The sequence below is a fragment of the Crinia signifera genome, chromosome 1 (assembly GCF_055691185.1).
Source record: "Crinia signifera chromosome 1, ASM5569118v1, whole genome shotgun sequence".
In the NCBI taxonomy this organism is placed as follows: Eukaryota; Metazoa; Chordata; class Amphibia; order Anura; family Myobatrachidae; genus Crinia; species Crinia signifera.
Window position 1 is genome coordinate 142663452 of NC_139217.1, and position 14100 is coordinate 142677551.

The 14100-nt window shown below is 47.4% G+C and overlaps 1 protein-coding gene across 2 annotated transcripts in view; it reads left to right on the plus strand.

Moving 5' to 3' along the window:
* The window catches only part of QRFPR (pyroglutamylated RFamide peptide receptor), an 86630-nt gene that overhangs the window by 23573 nt on the left and 48957 nt on the right, over positions 1–14100 (plus strand). The window contains exon 2 of one of the 2 annotated variants that reach the window (XM_083174443.1): positions 7648–7806. The exons of the other annotated variant lie outside the window; for it this stretch is intronic. Coding sequence (XP_083030569.1) covers positions 7648–7806 — 159 coding nt within the window. The remainder of the gene's footprint in view (positions 1–7647; positions 7807–14100) is intronic. 2 annotated transcript variants of the gene reach the window in all.

The following is a 14100-nucleotide window of genomic DNA, read 5'->3' on the forward strand; positions in this document are numbered from 1 at the left end:
GTCAGATCTGCAAAATGCTATGTTTTTGGAGCTTACAATACTGTATTTTGCATGTGCTATACAGGCACTACACAGGCACTATACAGTTCTATCCAGCTCATCAGGGTAAATTTACTTAGATGGGAGTTCTTTTGAAGATGAGATATTGCCCATAACAAACAATCAAATTCTATCTATTATCTTGTAGAAGGTGCTTAACAAATAAGTAGAATCTGATTCGTTGCTATTGGCAACATCATATCTTCAATAGAACTCCCATCTTAGTAAATTTACCCCAACATGAGCCCCAATATGGGAACATGGTGTCATGGCTAAAGGGCTGGATGAAGTCGTGTGGTGCACAGGAGCCGGAGACGGACCAGGAGGAGATGGATAGAAACGTGCAGGTTTAATAACAGATTTCATAAATGATAAACTTCACTCAAATACTTCTTTAAGTGACAGTTGGGATAAATTATAACTGAGTCCAGCACAATACTTGTAAAGGGCAGGCAATTCTGGAAACGTATACTTGGTGAGCCAGAGTACAAAGAGGAAGATCCGGAAAGAGGTTGATTTGATGACAGAAGAAGTGGATCCGGATGACTGAAAGATGATGGAATGAGTAACTGGTATGAAGGAGGACAGCGGAATGCTGTGCAGGGTAATTCTGGGACACAAGCAGGGACAAGCACTAGGTAGGACTTGCAGCATTGGTGTCAGGAGAAAACTTCCTTGTAGAAAAATGCAGAGAGCAAGGCACCAGAGTCAGGAGAGAAAGAGCCAGGATCCGGGAATCAGCTAGGAGTTGTGAATGACTCCAAAGACTCATTGCACTGACGCTGAGCAGCCTAGGCAGATCCCCTATATCCCCAGGGGGCGGCTGCCATTGGCTGCCAGCGCAGGACGAGGAGGGAACCTCCACTCTGGGCCAATCTGCCTCCTGCCCTAAACCAAGATGGCGACGCCGGCCTCCCGGCGCCGCCAGATGCAAGGACGCCGCTACCCGACGCTCCCCTGCTGCCGTCCCTACCCAGAGCTGCCGCTACCCGCGAACCGCAGACCGGAGCCTGCACATGCTAGCCGGCAGCGGGCGGGGACGGGTGAGTACTGTACCCGCCGCGCTTCGTCGCGGCTACGTGTGACAGTACCCCCCCTTTTCAGGGTGACCCCAGGGCGCCTACGAGCCTTGTGAGGATATCTTTGGAGAAATTGCTTTATCACTTTTGGAGCGTGCAAATCAATGGAATCCACCCAGGAGTTCTCTTCGGGACCAAACTCAACCCACTCCACCAGATACTGGGTACGAGAATTGCGGCAACGAGAGTCTATAATGCGTCTTACCTCGAATTCAGCCCCACTTTCGGAGTTAATCTTGGGCGGTTTGGGAATTTTCTTTTGATAAGAGTTCAACCTTAAAGGCTTGAGGAGGGACACGTGGAAGGAATTCGAAATCCTTAGGGAAGGAGGAAGTTGAAGTCTATAAGCGACCGGATTAATGACTTGAGTGATCGGGAATGGCCCAATGAACTGGGGAGCCAGCTTCATAGAGGGCAGACGGAGGCGTATATGGCGGGTAGACAGCAATACCCGGTCTCCGACTTTCAATCTGGGAGCTGCCCTTCTTTTCCTGTCTGCCATCCTCTTGTATCGGGCGGAAGATTTAAGAAGAGCGGTGTGGACATCCGACCAGATTTTAGCAAAGCGTTGTAATGAAGTGGTTGCTGCAGGAACTTCGGAAGAGGATAAATCTGAGAAATCCGGAGATCGTGGATGTTTGCCGAATACTGTAAAGAAGGGGGTGGTTCCGGAGGAGGAGTGATAGGAATTGTTATGCATATATTCTGCCCACGGGAGAAGATCCACCCAGTCATCTTGGGAAGAGGAAACAAACAGTCGGATAAAGGCCTCCAAGTCTTGATTCACCTGTTCTGTCTGGCCGTTGGTCTTGGGATGAAAGGCAGTGGAAAACTTGAGTTTGACCTGTACCGCGGCACAGAGAGCTCTCCAGAACTTTGCAACGAACTGTACTCCGCGGTCGGATACGATCTCTTTGGGCAGCCCATGAAGTTTAAAAATAGTTGAGATGAATAGCTGAGCTAGTACTGGAGCAGATGGAAGGCCTTTTAGAGGAAAGAAATGGACCATTTTAGAGAATCGGTCAACCACTACCCAGATTGCAGTATGACCTTTCGAGGGAGGAAGTTCGGAAATGAAGTCCATTGACAGATGGGTCCATGGTTCAGTGGGAATGGTTAGAGGACGGAGAGGACCAGTGGGTGTTGTTCTGGGCACTTTATGTTGGGCACACCTTACACAAGAGGCGACGAAGCTGGTTACATCGTGGCGGATGGTTGGCACCAATAGGAACGTGACAGAAACATCAAGGTCTTTTGTGCTCCCGCGTGCCCCGCGAAGCGAGAGGAGTGTGCCCACGACAATATCTTCTTGCAAAGTTTGGGAGGAACAAACATTTTACCCGGAGGAGGAGAAGGCTGTACAGTTACCTGAGCAAAAACCACCGGGTCGAGGATTGGACGAGGAGGTGTCTCTAGGTCAGAGGACGTCTTGAAGGACCGGGATAGAGCGTCCGCCTTAGCATTCATGGTTCCAGGTCGGAACTTAATTTGGAAATTAAAACGTTCAAAAAACATGGCCCAGCGGGCTTGGCGGGCAGTAAGGCATTGAAAAAAAGGAGGTGGCCCTTCACCAATCACACAGCGCTAAATAAATATTACTTTCCTGATCTGGTTTTTCAGGTCTGGTCCCTTTTATAGGAATCTAAACGGGAGAAATAAAATACAACTTCCCCCTAGTGTAATACTGTGATGTTGTGGTTGGATACTTTTTCAAGTATCTAAATATTGCACAATGATAGAGCAACTAAATATTCGGGGGATTCCCCCTTTATGGGTACTCACACTATCAGTGTGGACAAAAGGCGTGTCACAGGTTCTTTGTTCCCTCTCCTGATGGTAAAAGTGTACAATAAAAAATGCAATCTCTGTACTCATCTGTAAGGTTAGGGAAGTCCAGCAGGCAAGTTGGTAAAGTCAGCAAAAAACGGGGCCCCGTTCTAGCGTTCCTGCGGTATTCCTTCTCCCTTGAAAAAGATCATGTTATGATCGAAACGCGTTCGCAGACTCTATCTAAGCAATCCCTTTGAACCTCATCTGGTGGGAGAAGGAATACCGCAGGAACGCTAGAACGGGGCCCCGTTTTTTGCTGACTTTACCAACTTGCCTGCTGGACTTCCCTAACCTTACAGATGAGTACAGAGATTGCATTTTTTATTGTACACTTTTACCATATTGTAATAAAGGATCCATTTTAATTTAACCAGAGTGGAGTCCTATATCATCAGGAGAGGGAACAAAGAACCTGTGACACGCCTTTTGTCCACACTGATAGTGTGAGTACCCATAAAGGGGGAATCCCCCGAATATTTAGTTGCTCTATCATTGTGCAATATTTAGATACTTGAAAAAGTATCCAACCACAACATCACAGTATTACACTAGGGGGAAGTTGTCTTTTATTTCTCCCGTTTAGATTCCTATAAAAGGGACCGGACCTGAAAAACCAGGTCAGGAAAGTAATATTTATTTAGCGCTGTGTGATTGGTTAAGGGCCACCTCCTTTTTTTCTTTAGCTTCACTTCCAGAGGGTAGGTGTTCCCTCTTGGCATCCTTTACCACACACCCAGCAGCTTGCGCTGTAAGAATTCCATCTATTTTCATAAAACTCCTAGTAAGGCATTGAGCCTGTTTAAGGAAGGACAGATTTTTGTGGTCTGAGTACACGGTGATCTTATGTCGTGCCCCTTCCAGAAGATATCGCCACTCCTCTAACGCAGTTTTGACTGCTAGCAGCTCCTGCTCCCCAATGGGATAATTCCTCTCTGCCGGAAGGAACTTCTTGGAGAGGAAGGCACAAGGGTGTAATTCTTGATCCTCGCCTTTTTGTGACAGGATGGCCCCGATCCCTTCCGAGGATGCGTCCACCTCAAGAATGAAGGGCCTGTCGAGGTCTGGTTGGAGGAAGATTGGTGCCGTCACGAAGGCTCTTTTTAATTGCTGGAAGGCAGAGGATGCTTCTGGCGACCATCGGTTTGGATCAGCTCCTTTGCAAGTGAGGGCAGTGAGGGGAGCAGCGATGGTAGAGAAGTTCCGGATAAACCGCTGGTAATAGTTTGAGAACCCTAGGAATCTCTGAATTCACTTGAGTGTTGAGGGGACTGCCCAGTCTTGGATGGCTCTCACCTTCTCTGGGTCCATCTCTATCCCAGTGGCGGAGAGAATGTGACCCAAGAATGGAATGGACGTGACCTCAAAAACGCACTTCTCCAACTTGCAGAACAATTGATTTTGGCGAAGACGTCGTAGGACTTCGGACACTGTCTGTCTGTGAAGCTGAAGATTTGGAGATAAGATGTGTATGTCGTCTAGATAGACTACGATGGAGTGGTACAGCAAGTCCCGAAAAATATCATTTACAAACTGTTGAAAGACGGCGGGGGCGTTACAAAGGCCGAAGGGCATCACCAGGTATTCATAGTGGCCGTCGCGCGTGTTAAAAGCCGTCTTCCACTCGTTACCTGGACGGATCCGGATCAAATTGTAAGCCCCTCGCAGGTCCAACTTAGTAAAGATTGACGCCCCTCTGATCTTGTCGAACAGTTCCGTGATAAGGGGTAAAGGATAGCGGTTTAATAGTGATGTCGTTCAGGCCCCTATAATCGATACATGGCCGGAGGGCGCCATCCTTTTTTTTTTCACAAAGAAAAACCTGGCCCCAGCCAGAGAAGTAGATGGTCGAATAAAACCTTTGTTTAAGTTTTCTTGAATATACGAGGACATGGCCTCAGTCTCAGGTAGCGATAGGGGATAGATGCGGCCACGAGGAGGAAATTTCCCGGCCACCAGTTCTATCGGGCAATCCCAAGGGCGGTGAGGAGGCAGGGTGTCGGCACCTCCTTTACTGAAGACGTCTGTGAATGAACGATATGGTGCGGGTATAGACAAGGGTAGAGCTGAAGAGGATGAAGGACAGTTACCCTCTCGTTGTGGATGGGTCTGGTAGACCGGAAGGATCTGAGGAATGCAAGTAGACTGGCAATCTGCTCCCCAGGCCTTGACCTCCATATTGGTCCAATCGATGTGTGGGTTATGTTTGGAGAGCCAGGGAAGGCCCAGGACCATTTGGTGTGAGGACTGTGGAAGAATGAAGAATTTGATGGTCTCTTGATGTAGAGCTCCTATGAGCAGTGTCACCGGGGTGGTCAGATGGGTGATTTGCCCACTACGAATTCGACTCCCGTCCACTGCGGTGAGGACCAGCGGGTGATCCAGGGATTGCACAGGCAGGGCATGTTGGGTGACAAAAGAAGAAGAAAGGAAGTTTCCCGCTGCTCCAGAGTCCAATAGGGCCTGAACTCTTTTTCTCCCTTGGGGACACACAAGAGTAACCGGAATGGTGGAATCAGTAGAAGAGGGAGATGGAAGCAAGACTCCTAATCGGACCTCCCTCGGGGAGATTAGGAGCGGTCGTTTCCCGGACGCAGCGGGCAGGAAGCCAATAAGTGAGCTGAGGAGCCACAGTACATGCACAGATTCTCTCGCCGTCTTCGGGACTTCTCTTCGAGAGAGAGACGGGAGCGGTTGATTTGCATGGGTTCATCTGTTGACACCGCAGAAGGCGGGGTTGGCTTGGGAGCTGGTGCGACATTGGAGGGGAATCGAGGGCGAAGGCGATCAGAGCGATTCCTCTCAAGTTGGCGTTCTTGGAGTCGCAGATCAACCTTGTTACACAATGAAATGAGTTCAGCCAGAGTGGAAGGAGAATCGCGAGTTGCTAACTCGTCCTTGATGCGCCCGGCTAGGCCATTCCAGAAGGCAGAAACGAGAGTCTCTTCGTTCCATCTTAGGTCGGAAGCCAGGGTTTGAAATTGTACGACATATTGTCCCACTGGGCGACTGCCCTGGCGAATCCTTAGGATCTCCGTGGCTGCGGAGAAAACCTTACCTGGCTCGTTGAAGATGTGACGGAAAGAGGCCACAAATTCTTCATAGTTGTTAAGGATGGGATCCGCTCGCTCCCAAAGGGGGGATACCCATTCCAGGGCTGGACCCGCCAGTAGGGACACGATGTAAGCCACCCGAGTCTTGGGAGAGGGGAAATTGGAAGGCTGGAGGGTAAAATGAACGTCACATTGATTCAGGAATCCTCGACACCCCCTCGGGGACCCGTCATATTTACTGGGGGTTGACAGCTGTAGATGGTGAGGAGCAGCCGGTCCAGAAGGAGCAGCGGAAGCTGAAGCACCGGAGGTTGGTGCTGCCGAAACTGAGGGAGCCGCCTGAGGTGGTGACAAGGTCTGGAGAAATTGAGCTACTTGACGCTGGGTAGCCTCTACTTGTTCCAAGCCATGATGCCTTAAAGAACATCCATCATGGAGGCCTGTGCTTCACCCGATTCCATCGGGTCAGTGCAAACTGTCACGGCTAAAGGGCTGGATGAAGTCGTGTGGTGAACAGGATCCGGAGACGGACCAGGAGGAGATGGATAGAAACGTGCAGGTTTAATAACAGATTTCATAAATGATAAACTTCACTCAAATACTTCTTTAAGTGACAGTTGGGGTAAATTATAACTGAGTCCAGCACAATACTTGTAAAGGGCAGGCAATTCTGGAAACGTATACTTGGTGAGCCAGAGTACAAAGAGGAAGATCCGGAAAGAGGTTGATTTGATGACAGAAGAAGTGGATCCGGATGACTGAAAGATGATGGAATGAGTGACTGGTATGAAGGAGGACAGCGGAATGCTGTGCAGGGTAATTCTGGGACACAAGCAGGGACAAGCACTAGGTAGGACTTGCAGCATTGGTGTCAGGAGAAAACTTCCTTGCAGGGAGCAAGGCACCAGAGTCAGGAGAGAAAGAGCCAGGATCCGGGAATCAGCTAGGAGTTGTGAATGACTCCAAAGACTCATTGCACTGACACTGAGCAGCCTAGGCAGATCCCCTATATCCCCAGGGGGCGGCTGCCATTGGCTGCCAGCGCAGGACGAGGAGGGAACCTCCACTCTGGGCCAATCCGCCTCCTGCCCTAAACCAAGATGGCGACGCCGGCCTCCCGGCGCCGCCAGATGCATGGACGCCGCTACCCGACGCTCCCCTGCTGCTGTCCCTACCCAGAGCTGCCGCTACCCGTGAACCGCAGACCGGAGCCTGCACACGCTAGCCGGAGGCGGGCGCGGACGGGTGAGTACTGTACCCGCCGCGCTCCGTCGCGGCTACGTGTGACACATGGCATATAGTAAGAATCCCTACTGTCACTGCACTTGCTGCCAATGGCAGTTATACCCATCCCATACTGAATATAAGAAGCAATCACAAAATATGGGAATATGTTATTGCTGTTAGTGTAAATCATGTTGCATTATATAGTGAAATACGTGTGCGTCACTGTCTATATCTATGTATATGTTTATATAAATGAAAAAATTATTCCAACATATTCCAATGAATAGTGATTACAGGAATAGGTGGGAAAACATGTATTACTAATATTTACGAGTATATATAAGTAATAAAGGTATGTATGTTTTTCAGAATGGAAAATGATAGGAAAAAACTAATTTTCCTTTGTCATGTTAACTTTATAGGTGCTTTTGCTTGCAAAATGGTTCCATTTGTTCAGTCTACAGCCATTGTTACTGAAATCCTTACAATGACATGCATTGCTGTGGAGAGACACCAAGGAATCATACATCCTTTAAAAATGAAATGGCAATACACAAACAGAAGGGCATTCACCATGTTAGGTAAGCCATTTTCATTATTGGCATATAAAGTAATGTATAAGTATTGAACATGTCTGTAATATATTGACAGCTTTGCAATTTACATCTCCATTTTAATGATAGCACTGCAGAATAATTTGTAATGAACAGCACAGATGAACATTAGAGCATATACAGTATGATAACACAGCACTATTCGCAAAAAGCTAGAGGGGTAGCTGTACTGTGCACATGTTCATGGCTAAAAAATGAGAACATCTCAAAAAGCAGAGGCTGATTGCCCAAGAAGCTAGGGACAGCTGCCAAATATGCGAACTACACATCATCTACACATAGTTTCTGTTTCCCATTAATTCAGTTTTGTATTTGATAGGTAAACACATAAACATACAATAATAGCCATCTTTACTGTCTGTAGCAGGCTTCGGCAACCTGTTTCTCTCCAGCTGTGGTTGAATTTAAAGTCCCAGCCAGAGAAACAGGGGGTGACATTCTATGCTATGCGCTAAATGCGCATGTTTAATTCGCACACCATATCGCCTCAAATCGCCTATTTTGAAATCGCATTTTTCAGCCTAAATGCGCATATTTAATGTGATGCGCATTGGAGGCTGAAAAGTGCGAATAGGGGCGATTTGCGGCGATGTGGTGCGCTGTTTTTAGTCCTGAAAATGTGCGATTTTCATGTGTGAAAATCGCACATTTGCAGGACAGCGCAAGGTTGTTAAAAAAAGAACCGAGCGCGGGGTCCCCCGCCCGAGTGTAACCAGCCCCGGGCTCACTGAGCCGGTGCTGGTAACATAAAATCAGGGTCCCCGACAAATAGGGGTCCCCTTGATTTTATGAAACCAGCACCAGACTCAAGGTCCGGCGCTGGTTCCCAAAATACGGGGGACAAAGTGACTAGGGGTCCCCCGTATTTTAAGAACCAGCACCGGACACAACCAGCCAGCAGGGTAATGCCACAGCCGGGGGGAGACTTTTTATACAAGTCCCCCCGGCCAAAGCATTAACCCCCTGGCTGGTCAGCATGGGCAGGGGTCCTGGGGAAGTGGGGACCCCCCCAATGAAGGGGTCCCCCCCCTCCAGGACTTACCAGCCCATGCTGATAGTCCGGGGCTGTCCTCCATGCCCCTGGGCTGTGGGCATGGAGCTGATGCTTTGTGTAAAAAAAAGAATGATACTTAACTATTGTTTTACACTGGCGAACTATGAGTCCCAGCAAGCCTACCCCGCATGCTGGGACTTGGGGAACCACAAGTCCCAGCATGCGGGGCATTAAAGTGCCCGCTGGCACTTGTAGTTCTGCAGTGTAAAAAATAGTGCACAAAATCACATTGACACCCTGTAAAATAAAACTTTAATACACACAAAACACACACACACTGATACTTACCTACCTTGAGCCCGTAGGTCGGTCCCTGGATCCTGGATTCTTCCTCCGGGGCTCCAGGGCAGAAGAGTCCGGTTCCGGGGCCTTGGTCCTGGTTCCGGGGCTGGTCCTGGGGTTCCGGGGCTCCTGGCGTGAAGAATCCAGGGTCCGGGATCCGTGGTAGTCCAGAGGGGTACCTAAGGAGGGAAATCCAACTCACCTGCTCCCCGGCGGCGACCTCCGGTGACAGCGCTGCTCCCGACTGGTACCCGGCTTCAAGGAGTTTGTCCGGCGCTGAGATGTTTCCTCCTCGCCGTCTCTGAACAGAATGATTTCTCGGCCAATCAGGAGCCGAGAAAGTCAGCTCCTGATTGGCCAGAAATCATTCTGAATATAGACGCCGAGGGAGTAACATCTCTGCTCTGGATGCGCTGAGATGTTACTCCCTCGGCGTCTATATTCAGAATGATTCCTGGCCAATCAGGAGCCGACTTTCTTGGCTCCTGATTGGCCGAGAAATCATTCTGTGCAGAGACGGCGAGGAGGAAACATCTCAGCGCCGGACAAACTCCTTGAAGCCGGGTACCAGTCGGGAGCAGCGCTGTCACCGGAGGTCGCCGCCGGGGAGCAGGTGAGTTGGATTTCCCTCCTTAGGTACCCCTCTGGACTACCACGGATCCCGGACCCCGGATTCTTCACGCCAGGAGCCCCGGAACCCCAGGACCAGCCCCGGAACCAGGACCAAGGCCCCGGAACCGGACTCTTCTGCCCTGGAGCCCCGGAGGAAGAATCCAGGATCCAGGGACCGACCTACGGGCTCAAGATAGGTAAGTATCAGTGTGTGTGTGTTTTGTGTGTATTAAAGTTTTATTTTACAGGGTGTCAGTGTGATTTTGTGCACTATTTTTTACACTGCAGAACTACAAGTGCCAGCGGGCACTTTAATGCCCCGCATGCTGGGACTTGTGGTTCCCCAAGTCCCAGCATGCGGGGTAGGCTTGCTGGGACTCATAGTTCGCCAGTGTAAAACAATAGTTATCATTCTTGTTTTTACACAAAGCATCAGCTCCATGCCCACAGCCCAGGGGCATGGAGGACAGCCCCGGACTATCAGCATGGGCTGGTAAGTCCTGGAGGGGGGGGACCCCTTCATTGGGGGGGTCCCCACTTCCCCAGGACCCCTGCCCATGCTGACCAGCCAGGGGGTTAATGCTTTGGCCGGGGGGACTTGTATAAAAAGTCTCCACCCGGCTGTGGCATTACCCTGCTGGCTGGTTGTGTCCGGTGCTGGTTCTTAAAATACGGGGGACCCCTAGTCACTTTGTCCCCCGTATTTTGGGAACCAGCGCCGGACCATGAGTCTGGTGCTGGTTTCATAAAATCAAGGGGACCCCTATTTGTCGGGGACCCTGATTTTATGTCACCAGCACCGGCTCAGTGAGCCCGGGGCTGGTTACAATCGGGCGGGGGACCCCGCGCTCGTTTTTTTTTTTAATTTAACCATTTGTTTTATTTTTTACAGCAGAACCCTGCACGGAACATTGCGATCTGTGCAGGGTTCTGGCTAATTCGCCTAACAGACCCAGGTCTGAAATTAGTGCGAAAATTAGTCACTTAAATAATGCGATGTGCAAATGCGCATAGCATTAAATAAGCGACTTGTATACTTTTCTGTGCGCAAACATCTGGATGCGATAAAAATGCGAATTAATCTCGCATTTTTATTCACCAGATCTTAACGCACATAATATGCGATTTCAGCCCCTGTGCGCATCCCATTAAATCGGCGATTTAATGGGAAAATGCGATATCGCCATTTTGTGGTCTAATTACCGCAAAATAGCGATAATCGCATAGCATAGAATGTCACCCAGGTTCTCTTCCTTTACTCTATATATATACACACACACACACACACACGTCAGGCAAATTGCTTGCATGTAAACGTTTTTTAGCCTGCGTATAATGACATGAGAAGAATGACATGTCCCAGGGCTTTGGAATTATGGCAATCTCCTTTCTGGTGCAATACCATGAAAAATGCTAGTGTCATGTAACCAAGAGCAGTAATTAATTTCCATATCCTTACTTAGGAGGTTATTCTGGTTGGTGCATAAATTTCCGAATTCTTTCGGAGCGGAACGCACGCCACGCTGTGCGGACATTGTAAGAAGAAACGCCCACAGGTCCTCCGCATCTGGACGGACTCGCTCTCTAAGAAGAGGGTGTGTTTACGGACAACATCCAAACCGTGCGTGTGCGGTGGCCACACAAAGATTCTTACAGCGTCAGAACGGACGTGAAGCTGCACGTACGCACCGATGCGGTGTATTTCCGCAAAACTCACGACTATTCTCTGAACTCATAAATCTGTCACATGACACACTTATGCAATTAGGCTACTTCATTAAAAATTGTTTGTTTGTAATTGGAATCAATTAAATCCTAATAGATACTTCAAAACATTAAACACATTACTACCACTTTACATTAACCCTTACATCATGTTAAGTGCTATTCATTCATTGTTACCCCTTTACCTCGGTTTTATGTATGCATATTATGTAATAATTGCACCTCAAATGCATTAATAATAAAATGCATAATTATTACTAACACATTATAATGCAAACTTACCAACAGTTATAAACACAGTGTGTGTGTATTTATTTATTTGGATAATGTTATTTGGTCTACAATTGTAGTACATTTGTGTATTGCACACTACAATAACATACATCTATATACAGTATTCACCTTTTGCAAGTGAAAAATATTGTAAACAATTTAGACATATTGGGGGAAATTTACTAAAGGAAATTTGTAAAAAAATAGGTGTATTTGTATCCAGAAATACACTTATTTTTGACATTTACTATCCCGAAAATACGGGAATTCGTAGTCGTATTGATGTGCTATCAATACGAATACGAATTGCTGTATTTTCGGGATAGTAAATGTCAAAAATAAGTGTATTTCTGGTTACAAATACACCTATTTTTTACAAATTTCCTTTAGTCAATTTCCCCCATACTGTTTAATGTAAAAAAAACACACAGGCAACTTCTAACTGTCAACAACAATGTATTTATAATACAAAATATAGAAAAGTAAATATAATAATAAAAAAAAAATTAAAGCAGCAGGTCTGTCAAGTCCTGTAGGTCTGCCAGTACTAGCTGCAGGTGCTCCCTCAGTCGCAGGAGGGCCACACAGACACCCTCATCTGCTTGGCTAGGGTCATCTGTGGGCATGTTAAAGGGGGTAAAATTACTATTGATATTCATGAATACATTTAACATAGTGATACATAAATCTAATAAATTCAAGGTGACATCTATATATATATATATACATATATAAATATTTATATATATATATATATATATATATATACAGTATATATATATATATAGAGAGAGAGAGAGAGAGAGAGACATATATAGATATATATGACACATACATGCATACATACTAAATGAAAAGCCTGTTTTTGTCCCTCTACCCTTTACTCTGTAGAAGACCTCACAGTCATAGTGCTCCCTCTAAATCCTAACCCACCCATGACTAAGCTGCTGCTGCTGTTGTTCTTGGACATGAGAAGCATGTAATGAGCTTCACCAATCATAACTCATCAAAAACCTCTCAGTCTCTGTTCTCTGATGCAACGTGGCATGGGACTTAGTCAACTCTCAGGAATGCACAGTACACTTGTGCAAACATGGATAGCTTGGCTGCTGATGGTCTGCTCCATAAATCATTGTCATATTGCCAGTTAGGTGAAGCTGCAGCACTAACCCACTCCCATGCACAAAATCATCATTAAGTCAAAATCAACCAAAAATTATGTTGGCAAAAATACATGCCAACCACAGGGGGTGCCTAGCTAGAGGAGGGCCCAGGGGCACTGACCACTTGTGACTCCATTATAAGCCACGCCTGTCCATACTCCATTAATGCCATACTTAATCTAGTTTAGAAATATAAATCAACTATAAACTCTATTCACCTATATGAGGCTACAGATTGTACGCTTGCAGCAGGGGCCTGTAACCCTAAGGTGACCAAGTCATCCCTTTAATCCAGGATACAGATTAACTACACTGGTTCTGTGGCAGTTAAAATAGAGCAGAAAGCCATCCCCAGAACCTGTGTCATTAAGATGTGCTCCGGATGAAAGGGATGACTTGGTCACCCTATCTAACTCCTAACTGTGTGTGTTGTTACCCACTTTGTTTTATTACTTTATACTATTGTAATACACAATTGATTCAGCATGTCTACATAACAAATATGAGCCAAACAAATTATTAATTATGCATTATGTATACCTACCACTTTCATCCACCTGCACCACCTCACAGGCCTCCTCCTCCGACACCTCCTCCTCCGCCACCAACTCCTCCACCACCACCTCCTCTGCCACCTCCTCCTCTGCCACCTCCTCCTCCGCCACCAACTCCTCCACCACCAACTCCTCCGCCACCAACTCCTCCGCCACCTCCTCCTCCCCCACCAACTCCTCCACCACCAACTTCTCCTCCGCCACCTCCTCCTGGCCCTGCTCCTCCTGGCCCTGTTCCTCCTGGCCCTGCTCCTCCTGGGCCTCCTCCTGGGCCTGTCTTGCTCATTCACGTGCTGGACAAAATAAAAAAATGCAGATTGTCAATTAAGGCACATCATTTATTGAATCATCATTCACCAAAAACAATTACATCTAATACCCACATGACAGCATGTCAAAGTGGAAGTAACACATATATAGTGAATCCATTTTGAAATCATTAACAGCCATTTAACCACATTCACATAAAGAATCTACTAAAATCATTTACTGGTAAATAAGTAATGTTTGCATAAAAACTCACATCTTGCGATCTGCTGCCTTAAACGCTGCAGCAGGTCTGGCTGCCGTCTGCGCAGATCCGACCACCTTCGCTCAA